Source organism: Chiloscyllium plagiosum, unplaced genomic scaffold, assembly GCF_037043375.1.
Source record: "Chiloscyllium plagiosum isolate Xiang-an unplaced genomic scaffold, Cpla_swu_hap1 HiC_scaffold_22, whole genome shotgun sequence".
Classification (NCBI taxonomy): Eukaryota; Metazoa; Chordata; class Chondrichthyes; order Orectolobiformes; family Hemiscylliidae; genus Chiloscyllium; species Chiloscyllium plagiosum.
In genome coordinates, this window is record NW_028270160.1 from 38,261,203 (window position 1) to 38,279,721 (window position 18,519).

General features: G+C 39.2%; 1 protein-coding gene across 1 annotated transcript in view; it reads right to left on the reverse strand.

Annotated features, from left to right (window-relative positions):
• Nucleotides 1–8,662: 8,662 nt before the first annotated feature.
• LOC122561128 (uncharacterized) overlaps nt 8,663–18,519 on the reverse strand; it is a 43,412-nt gene continuing 33,555 nt past the window's right edge. Inside the window, exon 4 of the mRNA XM_087999198.1 lies at nt 8,663–10,184. Within this exon, the coding sequence (XP_087855324.1) occupies nt 10,158–10,184 (27 nt within the window). The 3' untranslated portion in view covers nt 8,663–10,157. The remainder of the gene's footprint in view (nt 10,185–18,519) is intronic.

The following is an 18,519-nucleotide window of genomic DNA, read 5'->3' on the forward strand; positions in this document are numbered from 1 at the left end:
GCATTTGCACAATTGTAATAGTCCTCAGCTAATAGTGTGAAATCAGAATTACATACAATTCTTCTGGCTAAACTTCTAAAAGAAGTATTTTCTTACATATAAAATATTACCTATTTTATCTGGGGCACTACCACATAAAAGTATAGAATTAAAAAATTATATCATAGTACATTCCAAAGTATTAAGAAATGAACATTGACGTTAAAATTATAGAAATATTTCAGCTTTTTAAAATTTTAACTGCTGATAATAAGACCATCAGACCAAAAGACAGGAACAGAAGTAGGCCATTTGACTCAGTCTGCTCTGCTATTCAACAAGATTGTAACTGATCTGATAATCCTCAACTCCACTTACCTGTTTTACTCCAATAAAGCCCAATTCCGTTAATGATTAGAAATCTGCCTATATCAGATTTGAATATAGTGAATGACCCAGCTTTGGCAGTCCTTTGTGGCAAAAAAAGTCCGCACGTTCACTGCAAAAAAGGATCCTCCTCATCACTGTCTTAAATGAGTGACTTCAAACTGTGATACTGCACTCTGGTTCTAGATTTTCCCAGAAACCAGAAATAGTCTCTTCATATCTATCAGTCATGCCCCTAAAGATTCACACACCTTGCAGTAAGATTGCCTTTCGTTCTTCTAAACTTCAGCGAGTACAACCCCAAACTACTCAACTTGTTCTCATCAGAAAATTGTTTCATATCCTGGACTGACCTCGTGAACCTTTTGTGGACTGCTTCCAATGCCAATATATATTACCTTAGATAAGGGAAACAAAACTATTCACAGTATTCTAACTGTGGTCTATCTAATGCCTTGTATACTTTAAGGAAGATCTCCCAATGTCTATACTCCATTTCCTTTGAAATAAAGGTTTACATTCCATTTGCCTATCCCATTACCCATTGAACTTGGATGTTCGATTTTTGTGATTCATGCACCATGACCCCCAATCAATCTATGCTACAGCTTCCTGCAGCCTATCTCCATTTAAATAATATAGTTCTTCTGTTTTTCCTGCCAAAGTATGTAACCTGACTATTTCCCACAGTATATTCCATCTGCCAAGTTTTGCCCACTCATTTAACCTACCTAATATCCATCTGCAATCTCATGTCCTCCAACCACTTGCTTTCCATCTATTTTTGGGTCGTTGCAAACTTGGCAATAGAGCATTCACTTCTGTCATCCAAGTCATTAATATACAGCATAAATAATTGTTGCCCACACTGACCACTGTGGTATTCCACTTGTTACAGTTGCTATCTTGAATGTGCCGTCTTTATCCCAACTCTGTCTTTTATTGTTAGCCAATCTTCCTCCAATCCTCTCCAACATCACATGATCTTATTTTTCTTTTAAGTAGCCCTATGCATTGTATCTTATCAAATGTCTTTTAGAAGTTCAAATGTATTACATCTACTGGTTGCTAATTATCAAACCTGCTTGTTACCTTCTCAAAAGAACTGTAATAAGGTTGTCAGGCATGATTTCCACTTAATGTTCACTCTGATTGTTTATATTACATATTTCTAAATGCTCTGCTATTATATCCTTTATAATAGGCATGAACATCTTTCAAACAATTAGTTAAGCTAATGGTCTATAGTTAACACCTTTTTGAATAAGAGTATTTCATTGGTAATTTCCAATTGTCTGAGACTTTTTCAGTATCTAAGGATCCATGAAAGATTATCACCACTGTGTCCACCATCTCTGCTAATATTTCTTTTTAAATCCTAGGATGTAAACCTTCCAGTCCAAGGACTTATCAGCTCTTGGTTGCATTAGTTTCATATTAGGTTCTGTCTAGCGACAGTTATTGTGTTATTTGCTCCAGTCGATTAACTAGTATTTTTGGAATGCTATTTGTGTCTTCCAACATTGATTGAAGATTTTGTTCAAGTCTTCAGCCATTTCTTGACTACCAATTACTATTTCCCCAGCCACACTCTAAGGCGTCAATGTTGAGTGTTGCCTCTATTTTCCCATTTATACATTTAAAGAAGCTCTTGCTGTCCATTCTTTTTATGTAAATTGTTAGTTTTACACCATTATTTACTTTCTCCATTTTTGTGTGGTCATCTTTTGTTGGTTTTTGAAACTTTCCAAATCCTCTCATTTACCACTAATCTTTGGCATAGAATATGATCAAAAGGAAAACAAAAGTCTCAGTGACCTCTCTAGCTAACTGAGGACAGTTTATCCCCTTCCTAGAATCGTCCTTCCTCACTGAGATGTGCCTCTGCTCGGAGTTATGAACTATTTTCTGAAATGTATGCCATTAATTCTCTCCTGCCTTTTCTGTTAAACTCTTTTCCCAGGCCATTCTAAGCCACTGTGCTCACATTCGCATGTAATTATCCTTATTTAAGTTTAGCACAATTGTTCATGACCCAATTTTACTCATTATTTATCAAACTACTTCAATACACGTTAATATATCCATAAAATAACCTGATCCCTGGATTATCCCACATTGTATTGTTCTATTGCAAATACTATTAACACTATTCTATTAATTCTTCCTTGTGGCTACAAGATTAAGTCATCCATGATTGATAGTCTGCCATTTATACATGCTCTAGTTACCTACGAATTTATTCTCTGCCCTACAGAACAGTTACAGATCAGGGACCTATAGGTAACTCCCACCAGTGTTTTCTTCCTCTTGTTCTTACCTCCACCTATGTGGATTCTACAAGTTTTAAACCAAGTTTTGCTATCGTATGTATTTTATCGAAGAAAGCTATGCTGACATCCTTCCTTTTCTACCTGTCATTTTGAAAAGTCGCATACCTCTGAATTATATTATGTCATGGAGACAGGCAGCTAAATCAAATCAGCCCCCATCCCTGTAGGTGCAATGTAGTAAAATTAAAATACCGAATGACCCTCCAAATTGACCCCAATAGTTCCAAACTGTACTTCTTGAATAACCAGTACCAGACTCTGTGAATAATGAATTCCAGACATCGGGTTTATAGTTCAAACAGAAGACTTTAATATTAACATTGCAGTAACAATTAGGATATCTTGTTTAACTTTGCTCTGCTAATGTCTAACATTTAAACCAAATAGTCTTTAACCTTTCCACCACTCTCACGCAGACAAACAGAAACAGTTGAGGAAATCAAAAAGGGAAAAGTACATGAAATGTAGTTGGCCAATTCATAAAAGCAAACTCCACCTTCTGTAACAAAATCTTAAGTTGCTGGAAAAGCTCAGCAGGTCTGGCAGTATCTGTGAAGAGAAATCTTCTGAGTGTTCTGAGGAAGGCTGACCGGACCAAAAACATTAACTCTGATTTCTCCCCACACATGCCAAGCTTTTTCAGCAATTTCTGCTTTTGTTTCTGATTTCCGTAATTCTTTCAATTTTTATCCACAATCTGTAACATTATTGGCATATGGAATGTATCTTGCTTGGTTTCCGATTACTCTGATGCATGCACATAGCTTGCAGTAGGCTCCAAGGAATAGTCATATAATTCTTATAAAGGAGATTCCATTGTCTCAACTTTCAATAAGTTGATAAAAAGAGGACAACCAAACCTCTGTCCTGCAGGTACAATCCTTCCGACTTAAACACAGTTCATAAAACTAACAGTTCAAACTGTGACCGCTCCCTGCCAGCCTGAACATTACCCTGTGTGAATAGAGTATAGAATTCCTACAATGTGGAAGCAGGTCACTCGCCCCATCAAGTCCACACCGAACCTCCAAAGATCATCCCACCCAGACTCAACCCTCAATCCCTATCTCCATAACCCCACATTTCCCATGGCTAATCCATCTAGCCTGCACATCCCTGGACACTATGGGCAATTTAACATGGCCAATCCACCTAACCTGCACACCTTGGGACTGTGGGAGGAAATCGGAGTACCTGGAGGAAACCCATGCATACATGGGAGAACGTGCAAACTCTACACAGACGGTCACCCAAGGGTGGATCGAACCCTGGTTCCTGGCGCTGTGAGCCAGCAGTACTAACCACAGAGCCACCATGGTTTGCTGAGAACTGTATTTAATAACCAAATGCTACTGTCTTCTATGACAATTACATTCCCATTTTCTCCCCCCACTTGAATGGCTTCCTGTAGCTATGAAACTGATTTCTCTTTAATCAAACTACAAATTACAATGGAGATTTATTTTCCAAAAATTGAAGATTATGACAGTTTCTTACCCATCAAATGCATGCACTCAATCCAAAGCTGATCTGGATTTTCTGAAAATTGTAGTTCAAATAGATCTCTTTAGGAATTTTTGCCATACTCAGTCATAGAGTGAACTTACTTAAATTATTTGTAAAAGAAAGATTGGCTTCACACCAAATTTAGCAAGATCTATAAATGCAACATGAATTTGCAATTTTCAAAGAAGTTTAAGTTTGTTTCAATTAAAACATTCTGATACAAGTAACTCTTTGAATTTGATCCTAATACGTAAAGAAAAAAGTGACAGTATTTTACTACATTAAAGGTTATATACAAACGCAAGTTGTTGACTGCAGGTTAGAAAAGTGAGCTGGCATAATGCAGTCTGAAAGGATTACTTCATGTTTAGAAATTCAGTATCCAGTTGCCAGAAGCCATTTAAAGGGGCTTTATTGCTCTCCATTTGTCCTGTGAAGTAGGCATGCATCTGGACACCATTGACTGCACCCAAGTTTATATCACTTCTGGAGGAAACAGCACCTGTACTAGCCACAAAAGTTAACTTGAGTGGCATTCCCTTTGGCAGCTGGCACAGGTGAACAACATTGGCTTGAGGTTCTATTCTACCAACAGACTTTATTTTCTATCACCTGATCTGACCTGTTTTCTCAAGCCCTTCAGCCGTGGAAACTGTTCATTTCCAGGAGAAAGTGAGGACTGCAGATGCTGGAGATCAGAGTCGAGAGTGTGGTGCTGGAAAAGCACATCAGGTCAGGCAGCAAGAGGAGCAGGAGAATCGACATTTCGGGCATAAGCCCTTCCTGATGAAGGGCTTATGCCCGAAACATCAATTCTCCTGCTCCTCGGATGCTGCCTGACCTGCTGTGCATTTTCAGTACCACACTCTCGACTCTGTTCATTTTCAGGCACTGAGTTCATTGACTCCAATCCCACATATGTGGAAGCCCCACACGCAGATATCGTTGTACTGCAGACACGGACAACCATTAATCTTGTGCTGAAAGCAAGCCTATCATTTTGCATATCTTTGGGAATGTGACCATCAGCCGTTTGGCCCATATGAAACAGGCAGATTTTTTATAGATTAGATTACTTACAGTGTGGAAACAGGCCCTTCGGCCCAACAAGTCCACACCGACCCTCCGAAGAACAACCTACCCATACCCATTCCCCTACATTTACCCCTTCAACTAACACTACGGACAATTTAGCATGGTCAATTCACCTAACCTGAGTTGCACTGACTTGAGGGGACAAATATGCTCAGGATCATGTGATGCTAGTGTATTTTCACATTTGGCTTTCTGACCTAGCAGAAGATGCCTAACATTTGACACTGGCAGCAGGTGTGGAAATTGCTCAACCATTTTCTTGGTTTACATAAGCTGTTTGTACTGCACTGCTGTAAAGGAAGGTTTTGAGAACACAGGTCTGGTGCAAGCAAATGTTATGCTTTGGTGAGATTACTGTTGGGCCAGATTAAACTTTTAATCTTTGACATACCAGCTGCAACCTTGGCAACCCAAGTGCTAATTTCAGCATCAAGCTGAGGTTGCTTGTGATAATTGATATTTCTATAACCCCCAGAGTGAGGTTGCCAGTGTTGATGGAAGATCTCAGTGTTCTGGTTCATAACTTTCTAACTTCCTGATGCTGATAGTCAGTCCAAACTCTTTGCTGGTCTGGGAAAACTGGGCTGGTCCAAATGAACTTTAGTATGGACTTCGAACATGGTATCGTCAGCAAAACACATAGGACTTTATGCAAGTTAAACAACTTGGTGCCAGAAATCTTTTGAAGCTGATTGTTTACAAAAACATTGTTAGTGTTGCAGCCATCTACTTTGCAGCTCTAAGTAACTTGAGTTTTTGAATATATAGAGCAAGCTGATAGCCAAAAACAGATGAAGAGAGATGTGCAATTGAAAGATGCATTTGGTCAAAAACAGGTTCCAGAATATCTTAATGAAATCATACTATCAAGTCTATTAAAAAAGCTTTCATGATAGTCAATAGATTATGTAAACAGAAAATACATTTATATAATGATAATGAAAATCATTTGTTTCATTCTATGTTTGACCAAGTGAAAATTTTCGTTTTGAAAATTAATGCAGTATTTGCAGTATGAAATATACAGTTAAATATGCTACTTGACAGCTGTAAAATATTTCAAACAATTTAAAAATCATGCTTAAACGTAATTGTTACAAATATTTTTCAAAAATATGCATACCATTTTTATTTAAACAAAGCCATGTATTTCTGAAATTAGCTTTACTATCCAGGCTAATGTATTTTATGACAGAACCTTGTCAATGCAGTAACAATTGTTTTTACAAAAGCTGAGCACATGTAATATTTCATCTCTAAATTTATGGGGGTCGAGAAAATATATGACAATCCAAGTAAGGGGTTTATTCTATATGTAGTGGGAAATAAGGGTTTCACTGATGCCCACTTAAAGGAAACCAAAAACAAAAACAGAAATTGTTGGAGAAACTCAGCAGGTGTGACAGCATGTGTTGGAAGACAACAAAGCTAACATTTCAAGTCCAATGACTCTTCACCAGAGAAAGGAAACCAGCCTCTCTTTAAAGGGAGGCTCACTCTGGCTGCACATAAAAAGAAAACTTTACAAATGGATAAGGGCTCAGAGATGTAAAGAGGGCATCCACATTCTCTGGTGCAGCATTGAGACCTCTAATCCAAGCAACTGGGAGAAGGGTGGATTTTTCCCCCCACATGAAAGTTGTGGAGAATAGAAGAGACACCTTATAGGTAAAAAGGGTAAAGCATTCAGTCTTACCTGACCATCAGGCTGACCTCTCATTACAGAGGAATGACTGGAGATGGTTTAACCATAGAGTCACCGCATCTCAGGAAGAGTTGAAAAAGGAGAGTCCTTCATGGTAACCTCAAACTGGTGCAGGAATTGCAACTGCATTATTTAGCATCACTTTGCATTGCAAACTAGCCATCCAACCAACTGAGCTAACTGACCCCAAATCATGTCTCTAGAAAAGTGTAATTTGCAACTCCAATTTTCAGGCAAATGTTTTAAATCGAGAAATGTATCTCCATGTCCAGAATTCCAATCCTTTCATGTGAAAACTCAATTAAGTATACAAAAGCTCTCATTAAACATCCACATTTATCCCCACTGTAACATGCTAATTTTAACCTTATTGTTTGGATAATAAGGACTCCAATCCTTTTGAACATATATTCAAAATTTGTTGTATTCTTTTGTTCCTCAAATACTAATCTGAAATGATATTGAACCATTAATTAACAATTTTTCAAAGTTGATTTCTTCTTTGTCACAGATCATAACCAATTGGTCACAAGGCAATTCACAAATAGAACCAGAGTATTACAACACCTTCAGGTAAATCTCTGTTTGCCTCATCAAATAATCACTCCAATCATTCATATGGAAATACTAACAGCACTTATTTATTGTAGTCTTGCACTGGGCATTTTTTCCAATAGAATTCAACTCAACTATTTCACCATAAAGGGATATGGAACTAGAGTGATAAAACAATAGCTCTTGATTTCATTTTAGTATAGCAATAGTATTTTGGTGAGCAACACACTCTAATTTCAATGATCGCAGCATAAAACTACTTTTACTGAATATTTTAGTACCAGTGTCACTTGGTTGTTTTAAACACTATTTTCCACAATAACAAAGAAATGAAATACATCTTTAACATTGCATAGTGAGAGGGATATACTATAAAAACTGAATATTTAGAATTAGTATTTGGTTTATTATCACAAGAATGCAGTGAAAAGTTTACAAAGTCGCCATCTTAGGTACAAAGGTACCTATGTGCAGGATCTTAGGAATAAATGAGAAAAATAAAGAAATAAAAAGTTTAGTATTACACTTCCTATTATATTAGTTTTAGTAGAAATATTGCACTTAGGCAAAATATTTATGTTCAGTCCAGTACCATGACCATAAGGATACCTGTAATCTTGCATGTGGCAAAGTTAATTCTCAGACTCACTGTCAGTCGAACTGCTGAACTTGGGATTGAATTGCTGCTTAGAATTAACATCAAGTAGCAAAAACACCACTTCAAACCCTAATAATTTAGTCATGATTTCAATCGCTCCACGAGTAATATCAGCAAAGTGGAAATCAATACTCTGACGCATAATGTTTGGCAGACTCTATTCGGAGGAATGAACTTGGAATAAATTTTGCTCTTGCGGTGTTTCATAGAATGCAAAATAGTAACATTTTATGGCGTCTCATTTTATACTGTCAGGGAGAAATAATGATCAGAGCATATGTCCTTTTCCATCCCCAAACTGGATACCTGACTGATAAAGAACCCAATGAACAGCTCAACAAGTTGCTGAGGTTACCTGATGTTTAAAAGAAGCAGATGAGAAAGAGATCTCTGACAATAAAGAAAATTGACAATCCATACTGAACAAATGCTCACAACAACAAATAAGAATCATAGCACCAAGTTTATTTTAGCTCAAGAGTTTAGTTAAACCTAATAGAGCACAGAAAGCAACGTAATGCCCATTAAATACAGATATACACAAAATAGACAAAAATATTCTGAACAGTACCAACACAATTCCCTCAGTGATCTGTGCAAAACTTTGCTTTCACAATTTATTTGATGGTTGAGATACCAAAAAATCCCATGTCCAGCATATTTGTTTCAGAATAACGTTTTTCAAAAAGAATTGGCACAAGAAAGAGTTTCAATTACAATAGTTTGCAGCAAAAGTAATACAAACACTTGTAAATATTTTCTAATGTAAGTATCAAGATTCTAATATTTTCAAAATACAAGTTAATTATCAGAAGTGGTATCAAATTTTTATTTTTAAAGATTTTATTGTTGAACATACTTCATATAAACCATCACAAAATGATAAACCAGGTACCAGTCAGTCCATTGAAGATAGCACAAAAATAGAGGCAAATTTATTTTCTGGGAAGAGGAAAGCAGTATCATCCTCTCAGTCCAACCTCCATGCAGAGCACATCAACATGTGCAATGCTTTGACATATTGGATTTGACACTGGCAAAGGCCTCCAATAGTTTGACTATCTAACCTCTCAAATTCAAGACCACCAATAGGTATGGCAGAAATCAAAATGATTTACTCAAAATCTGTGATCTTTTTGATGAGTTAGAGATGAGGTTATGGTTAGATAGAACAGCAGTTCAGGCTATAGATTAACGTCATTTTGTCACATTGTTGAATATCTAGGTAATAGGATAACAAAGCAGCTATCTAGTCAGCTATTGGGAAATGTGTGTGTGTAAACACAGTCAGACTTCTATATAATGGCTGTTCAGTTTGCTGACACACATGGAATTGTAGGCCAGAAGAGTCACCTGTTTCTTAAAAAGATGAAAGAGGTGGGAGATGAATAACAAACACTCTGTATACCCGATTTATAAATGAAATACCACATATTAAAGTTATTTACACTCTGGCACATAAATGTGAAAAATGCAGACAAAAATCGAAACAATTTACACAGCTTTAAAATCAACATGTCATTGATTCTTCTCTTTTCAATCAGGCAATGAAGCATTTTTTTAAAAATGCTTTTAAAGAAAATAAGTGATTTAAATACTTTTAGAAAACAGCACATTATTAATCCTATACTGTGGCATTCATGTCATGTATTATCTTCATTCATTTAAAATTCAAAGTTATAACTTTTACAATATACATTGTTGGAAAACACCTTGCTGACATTCTTTTAACTTCTTTTGGTAAGAAAATTAATGTTGTTCTGCCTTTACTATAAGAATAAGTATTGTAAATTAGACAGTTCAAGTACAAAAGGTAAAATATTGGCTAAGTTTGAAAACAGTACCTTGTAATAAAATACTAAGAAATTTAGATATCTCTTGTAGAATCTTCATAACGCTATTAAAAAGTCTCTTCAGTTTTACATGATCTTTTTGCCTTTTAGCGAACCATATGACTAATATGACCCTAAAACAGAAAAAAAAGTAATTTATAAAATTAGCAGCATCACAGAACAAACATACAAACTTCTGAATTAAGAGTGGGAGCAGACCATTCAGTCTCTCAAGCCTGTTCCAACATTTAATAACCATGATTGATCTGATTGTAACCTCAAACCTGCATTGCTGTCTCACCCCTGTTAACCTTTCATCCCCTTACTTAACAAAAATCTATCCACCTCCACTTCCACAATCGACTCGACTCCTACAATCTCTGCAGGAAGAAAGTTCCAAAGACTCTCAACATTCAGAGAAAACATTCACTTCATCTGATTTAAAAGGGAAACTCCTGTTTTTCTTTAAAACACAGTTCCTAGTTCTAAATTCTCCCATAAGAGAAAACAAGTATGCTTATCCTTTGAAACAAACTACATCCAATGTAAAAAAAAAGTATATAACATGTCAAGCAAAAGTTGATAATGATACATTACTTTGAAACCTGGTGCATTTTTTTTAAATCGAAGTCAGAAGAAATATCAGACAGATATGATAAAAAAAAACAGCCATGCTTTCTGGGGCTGATTATCAACACCTTTGCTTACCCAGCCTTTCAATCTCTGACCCCAAATCCTTCACCACTTTGCACCTAATTTCTCTATCATCCTCCTCTGAAGGTGTTGACTTTGTGTGGGAAATTGATGTCACAGCATCTGGACACTTTGTTTCAGGAGGCAGTCCTGAATTTTTCGGTTTTCAGAACAGTGACAGTTTAATGGTGAAAGTTTTAAAAATCTTACTTAAGGAGCAGACTTCTAAGAAAGAATTTGCTTAGCCACGCCACCCCCCCTCCCCCCATCCCATATCGCATCTGAGTGACACGCATTAAGGGGGTGTCGACTTGAGTTAACTGTTTGCTTACCAAACAACCTTGTTAATGAGAAAAAACTTCACAAGAAACCTTCAGATTTTGGAGCTTTTCAGTTTTTGGATGTTCGGATAAAGGTTCTTCTACCTGTAATTTAAATTTGGTTAGTGGCCAGGAACAGCAGGCTGTGACTGAAAGTGAGGCAGCTGGAGGGATCCTGCAGTCAGGAACAAAGGAGCCTCAGCTCTTGACCTTGTCCAACAGGCTGCAGGGAGGATGAGCCAACTGACCACTGCACCATGGTATGTTCAGCCATTCAAAAGGGGAGAGCAAAAAGACAAGTGGCAGTTAGAGGGGATTCTATAATTAGGAGAATAGATAGCATCCTTTATAAGCAGGAGTGAGAGTCCTACATGGTATGTTACCTGCCCATTGCAAGAGTAAGAGATATCTCTGACTGGCTTGAAAGGATATTGGGGAGGGAGTGGGAGGATTCAGTTGTTTTGGTACATGCCGGAACAAACAATGTTGGCAAGATTAGGAAAGAGCAGTTGTTCAGGGATTATCAGGGGCTAGGAATCAAATAAAGTGCAGGGCCTCAAGGGTTATAATCTCCAGAATATTGCCTGAGCCATGTGCAAACTGGCCTAGGCAACAAGAATAAGGGATGTAAACACCTGGTTAAAAAAGTGGTGTGGGAAAGAGGGGTTCCTTTTCATGGGGCACTGGCACCAATATTGGGACAGCAGAGATTTGTACCACTGGGATGGTCTCCACCTGAACCGAACTGGGACCAAAATTCAGTGAAAAGGGTAAATAGGCTAGTTAACAGGACTTTAAACCAGAAAGTAGGGAGAGGCGGTATAAAATTTCTCCCATTGTGAAACCAAACAGTAAGTTAACATCTGTAGGGGTGGATTCAACTGCGTGGAAAAATAAAAAAAGAAATGACATGGAAGGAGAAGTTATTAGAGTCTCCAGCACAGACACAAATAAGACAGTGTGTTTAGAAAGGGTTAGCATCAAACTTCAAGCACACTGGACAAACAAATGATAATGAGAAGAGGGACAGTTAATACAGGACTGAATGCACTCGGTATAAGGAATAAAGTAAATGAGCTTGTGGCACAGACCAAAATTGGCAGGTATGACTTGGTGGGCATGACGGAGACGTAGCTGCAAGGGGATCAGGATTGGGAGCTGAATATCAAAGGATATATATCCCATCGAAAAGATAGGCAGGTGGGATGAGGAGGTGGAGAAACCTTATTAGTCAGAAATAAAACTAAATTAATGGTAAGTGACGAAGTAGGGTCAGATGCTGTATCATCTGTGTGGGTAAAATTGAGGAACCACAAATGTAAATAAATCGTAGTTGGAGTTACTTACAGGCCGCCAAAACAGTAAGTCAGGAGCTGGGCACAAGATACACCAGGAGATAGAAAAGATGTATAAGAAAGGCAAAGTTACAGTGATCACGGGGATTTCAATAAGGTGGACTGGGAAAATCAGGTTGGTCATGGATTGCAAAAGGAATTTGTGGAATGTCTACGAGATGGCGTTTTGGAGCAGCTTGTGGTGGAGCCCACTAGGATTTAGTGCTGTGCAAAGAGGCAGACTCGACAAGGGAGCTTAAGGTAAAGGAACCCTTAGGAGACAGTGATCATAATATGATTGAATCTATCTGCATTTTGAGAGAAAATAGCATCAGCGATAACAGTATTACAGCTGAATAAAGGCAATTGCAGAGGCATGAGGGAGGAGCTGGGCACAACTGACTGGGAAAGGAGCCTCACAGGAACGACAATGGACCGCAAATGGCAGGTGTTTCTGGTCGTGATCCAGGAGACAAAACAAAAATTCATCCCGAGGAAAAGCAGCAGAGGACAGGGAGGATGAGGCAACCGTGACTGACTAGAGATGTCAGGGAAAGCATAAAAGTAAAAAAGAAAGCATATATTGTGGCGAAGGGCAATGGGAAACCAGAGGATTGGGAAGCTTACAAAGACCAACAGAAGGCAACAAAAAAAAGGAGGGAAAAGATTAAATATGAGGGTAAGCTAGCCAGCAATATAAAAGGAAGACTATAGGAGTTTCTTTAGATATATAAAGGGCAAAAGAGAGACAAAAGTGGAAAATGACGCTAGCGAGATAATAGGGGGGAACAAGGAAATGGCTGAGAACTGAATAATTACTTTTCGTCAGTCTTCATAGTAGAAGTAATTTGCCACAAAATTAAGAAGTCAGGGGGCAGAGCTGGGTATGGTGGCCATCACCAAGGAGAAGGTGCTAGAAAAAGTGAATGGCCTAAACGTGGATAAATAACCTGGATCAGATGGACTACAGAGTTCTAAGGGAGATAGCTGAAGAAATCGTGGAGGCATTACTGGTGATCTTTCAGGAATCGCTAGATTCAGGGACCGTCCCAGAGGGCTGGAAAATTGCTAACATGACACCCCTGTTTAAAAAGGGAGTAAGGCACAAGACGGAAAACTACAGGCTGATTAGCCCAACCTTGGTCATGGGTAAGAGTTTGGAGTCCATTGTAAAGGATGAGATTTCTGAATACTTGTAAATGTACGGTAACATAAAGCAAAGTCAGCATGGTTTCCTTAAGGAGAGATCATTCCTGACAAATCTACTAGAATTCATTGATGAAGTAATGAACAGGTTAGACCAAGGATAGCCAATGGATGTTATCTACCTGGACTTCAAGAAGGCCTTTGACAAGGTGCCGCACATGAGGCTGCTGAGTAGGATATGGGCCAATGGTGTCCAAGGCAAGTTGCTAGCACGGATAGAAGCTTGGCTGTCTAGCAGAAGCAGACTGGGGATGAACGGGTCTTTCTCAGGGTGGCAGTCGGTGACAAATAGTGTTCCACCAGGGGACCACATTTCACTTTGTATATTAATGATCTAAATGAAGCAACTGAGGTAATTCTGGCTAAGTCCGCAGATGATACAAACATAGGCAGAAGGACAGGTAGTATTGAGGAGGCCGGGAGGCTGAAGGAGGATTTGGACAGGTTAGGAGAGTGAGCAAAGAAGTGACAGATGGGAGTACAATGTGGGAAAGTGTGAGGTCATGCAGTTTGGTAAGAAGAATAGAAGCACGGACCATTTTCTAAATGGCGAGGAAATTCAGAAGCATGAAGTACAATGAGATTTGGGAGTTCTAGTCCAGAATTCTCTGAAGGTTAATTTGTAGTTTGCGTCAGTAGTTAGGAAAGCAAAAACAATATTGGTATTTATTTTGAGAGGACTTGAATATAAAAGCAGGGATGTACTTCTGAGGCTCTGATCAGGCCGCATTTAGAGTAATGCGCGCAGTTTTGGGCCCAAGATCTCAGGATGGATGTACTGGCCTTGAGTGTGTTCAGAGGAGGTTCACGAGAATGGTCCTGGGAATGAAATGCTCAACATAGGAAGGACGTTTGAGGACTCTGGGTCTACTCTTGATGGAGTTTAGAAGGACGAGGGGGGATCTAATTGAAACTTACAGAATACTGAATAGGATGCTGGGAAGATGTTTCCATTGGTAGGAGAGACTAGGACCAGAGGACACAGCCTCAGATTAAAGGGACGTCCTTTTAGAACAGAGATAATAACAAACTTCTTTAGCCAGAGAGAGGTGAATCTATGGAATTCATTGCCACTGAAGACTGTGGAGGTCAGGTCATTGAGTGTATTTAAGATGGAGATAGATAGGTTCTTGATTGGCAAGGGCATCAAAAGGTTAGGAGGAGAAAGCAGGAGAATGGAGTTCAGAAACTGATCAGCCATGATTTAATGGTGGAGCAGACTTGATGGGCTAAATGGTCTAATTTCTGCTCCTGTATCTTATTGCCTTACAGTCATTGGCTCATCCTCTTGAACCTTTAAGCAGCCATTATGCATGTAAGACATGATAAGAAACATGAGCAATTCCACTTAAACCAACATGCCTTCATACTGTGTCATCCAAATATGCTTCTGGAAAAATTCAATAAATGGTGAACAGGGCACAAAACTTGAGGCAATTTTCCTCTCCTTATCACCCAATTGTGGTCAACTAATTCACCATAGACTAAAGGCTGAAAATAGGACCTTAGTATGTCTCAGTAACTTACTGGATAGGCTTCTTGAGCCAGAGAAGAAACAAGAGAAACAATGTAATTCGGATTAGTCTTTGGTCCTCCAGGAAGTCAAGATATTATGCTCTACTCTTGAGCACATAATCTGGCTGTACACGTGTGAGAGTGCTACGCTGTTGAATGAGATGTCATTCTGAGATGCCATCTATGCACTAGCATAAGAATACCACAATGCTGCTTGCAGAAAAACAGGTGAGTTCTCTTGGTGCCATTGTCAATATTTATACTTTAACCAACACTTAAAACAGACAGCAATAATGCAAAAAAATTCATCACAATCAGAGAATTGTAGAGCAAATGGCTGGCATTAAAGATGAAGTTGTGCACAAACGAATTATGTATATAATCATTCCAGATGTGAATTTCCTTTATCTTTTATGTCTATCTATTGATCCTTATACCCGAACAATCTCCTGCTCATTACAATCATTCAGCCTCATGTTAAAGTATAATTCATTTTGGACAGAGAACTCTGGTGTATTTGGGGCTAGATGGCCCAGATGTGCTCGGTGTGCTGGCCAGATGTATGCTCACCTTCCTGAACTTGAACATTCACAGGGTTGAGCATCACAGACAGAAGTGAAGTGGCTGTGTCTCTTGAGGGCCCTATATATCTCCTCCAGCAGTCGAATGACACCATCCTATGTCTTGGGGAAGAGGGGGTGCCTGGATTGAGATCAAGGTCCCTGAGTCCCAATGTTTCCTCTAAGCTGTGTGCATACCACCGATCCAAGGCTCTGCACACTGACTGAAGCACTAACATCCAGTTCCAGAAGTCACTGCTGCACATGGACCTTGGAGGCCAAAGCAACTGGAAAGAAAAGTAGAAGGAACGTTGTTCACCCGTGTTGCCTGCTCAAATGACTAAAGCACTGCCATTCAGGTCAGTATACATCTGTAATGAGCATTTCGCTGGATCAGGCTCTCCATGGCAGGCACGGAGGCAGACAGATGTGCACATGTTGGATTCTGCAACATACAGGGGTCATTAGCAGACTGAGTCCTCTAACCTTCAATCCAGTTTGTCAAGTTTCTCAACAAATCTGATTGCTCCTGCTGTGTCTCGGAGTGTTGGTTATTGAAAACTTCATTAAAATACACCATCGGGTTCTCTACTGCATAGGACTGGAGTAGGTGCCTAGTCTCCAGCAGTCCTCTGAGTGCCAGTGGTCTGGAGGGTTTCATCTTTGTTCAGTTGTGGCAATATACTGACCAGAACATGCTCCTGAGACTAACCTTGCTAAAGTATCCACAATGGTGTCAGTATATGAGCTGGCAGAGGGTGCGCCTCTATTTCCTCCTGGAATGAGATTGGGCAGGGATTGAGGGAGAGGACGATGGTTAGTACAGCTGCTAGTGCTCGTGCAGCTAGAAGAATAGCTGTGAACTGTCTCAAGCAAGCAAGTAGGAAGCCAGGCAACAGGAAGGATTACTGGTCTGGGGCAGGGGTTGGGGGGATGGTCTTTGCCATGCCATAGTCAGAGTGGTAGTTCATATGTTTTAGTGGGAGTCATGTGCAGTGGCAAAGCTAGAGTGAGCATGTAAGGTACCAGACAGAAGATGATGGTGCCGTACCCTTGCAGAGTAAAGGTAGCTATTGAACCATATTGTATTGCCGCCGTGTACTTTTCCTGACCCTAGACTACTTGGGTGGCAATGTCAGACCAGTCTGGCAGGCTCTGATAATATGGTTTCCTCTGGAAATCCAGAGGAAGGCTCCTGTCTCCAGCACACCAACTACCAGATTCTTTCAGCCATCTCTGGGGCAATTCTGCACACACTAACATGAAGGACCATTCCTGGCACGCAGCATTCCACCTAGTGTACAGGTGAGCTCTAATTATGGTGCCGGCAGCAGCAAGTATTTCCACCATACCTGAAGATAACAGAAAGTAGTACCGTGGAGGCGTGAGGCATACTCAATGAGGTGAGCATCGTAAATTTATGCAAAAAAAAATTGCTTGCGCTCAGAGGCAAAACCCTGCATGAAGTTCCCCAAAATTGACAGAGCTAAACTTTGAGAAAATTCAGACCATAGTGTGAATTTTATACTTGGGCCCCAGTGGTAATACTTACTTCCACCAAATTTTACATTGTTCCATATGCTAGTGACAAGCACAGGAACTTAACATTGATAGCGCCAAACTGTGTACAAATATCAGTGGCTTAGTGGTTAGCACTGCTGCCTCACAGCGCCAGGGACACTGGTTCAATTCTTGCCTTGGGCGATTGTGTGGAGTTTGCACATTCTCCCTGTGTCTGTGTGCGTTTCCTCCGGGTGCTCCGGTTTCATCCCACAATCCAAAGATGTGCAGGTCAGGTGAATTGGCCATGCTAAATTGCCCATAGCGGTAGATGCATTATTCAGGAGTAAATATAGGGTAGGGGAATGGGTTACATTTCGGAGGGTTGGTGTGAACTTGTTGGACTGAAGGATGGGTTTCCACACTATAGGGAATCTAATCTAAAAAAATGGTGTAAATTCTGGAAATTCCAACCATAATCCATCATTTATTGCATTGTCTTGTGGGACAATACATATTGTTTGTTTCTTTTCCTACCTTACAACAGTGGCTATGATTGAAAAGTAATTAATTAATTAATTGATTGAAGAGCATTTCAGATAATTTAAAGTTCTGAAAAGGTGCTGTATACAAAAGCTTTTTTTTTCATTTCCTCTTTTACTAGTCCATTTAGCTGTCAACTTGGCCCTCAGTGATTTGTGAATGAGTTCTACTCCAAGATTGCACACATCATCATTATGGTGCAGAATAATGACATCTTATCATCCACATAATTTAAACTTTAAACTAAGAACCACCTACTAACTCAAATAATTAAAAGATTCTTTGGTGCTCATAGAAGAACAATAGGTAATTCTGCTAGCATCCTGGCCAAAGGTCTTACCCACCAGTTACCAGCACCAAAGAACAGATTAGCTGACCAGTCAATCATATATTGGCAATTTACTGCACCACATTTATCTACTTAACAGTGAAAATGCGATTTTATAACAGTACCGATAAAGGACTTTGAGAAATCTGAGGACATAATAAAGCACCATCTGTGTCTTTTGGCCCTTCCTCAAAAGGAGTTATGACTTGCAACATAAAGCAACTGCAGTACAAAATACACAGTCGTTTTAAACAAAATCAAGCAAAATAGTTACGTTTCAACAACAACTTGTATCTAGAATTAGATTTTAGTCTCATGTGTACTCAAGTACAGGGATACAGGAGTAAAGTGAAAGGTGTACAAAGTCACCATTCCCAGCACCATCTTAGGTACAAAGATGCCTGGAGGAAGAACGCCTCATCTTCTGCCTCAGAACACTTCAACCCCATGGTATCAATGTGGATTGAATC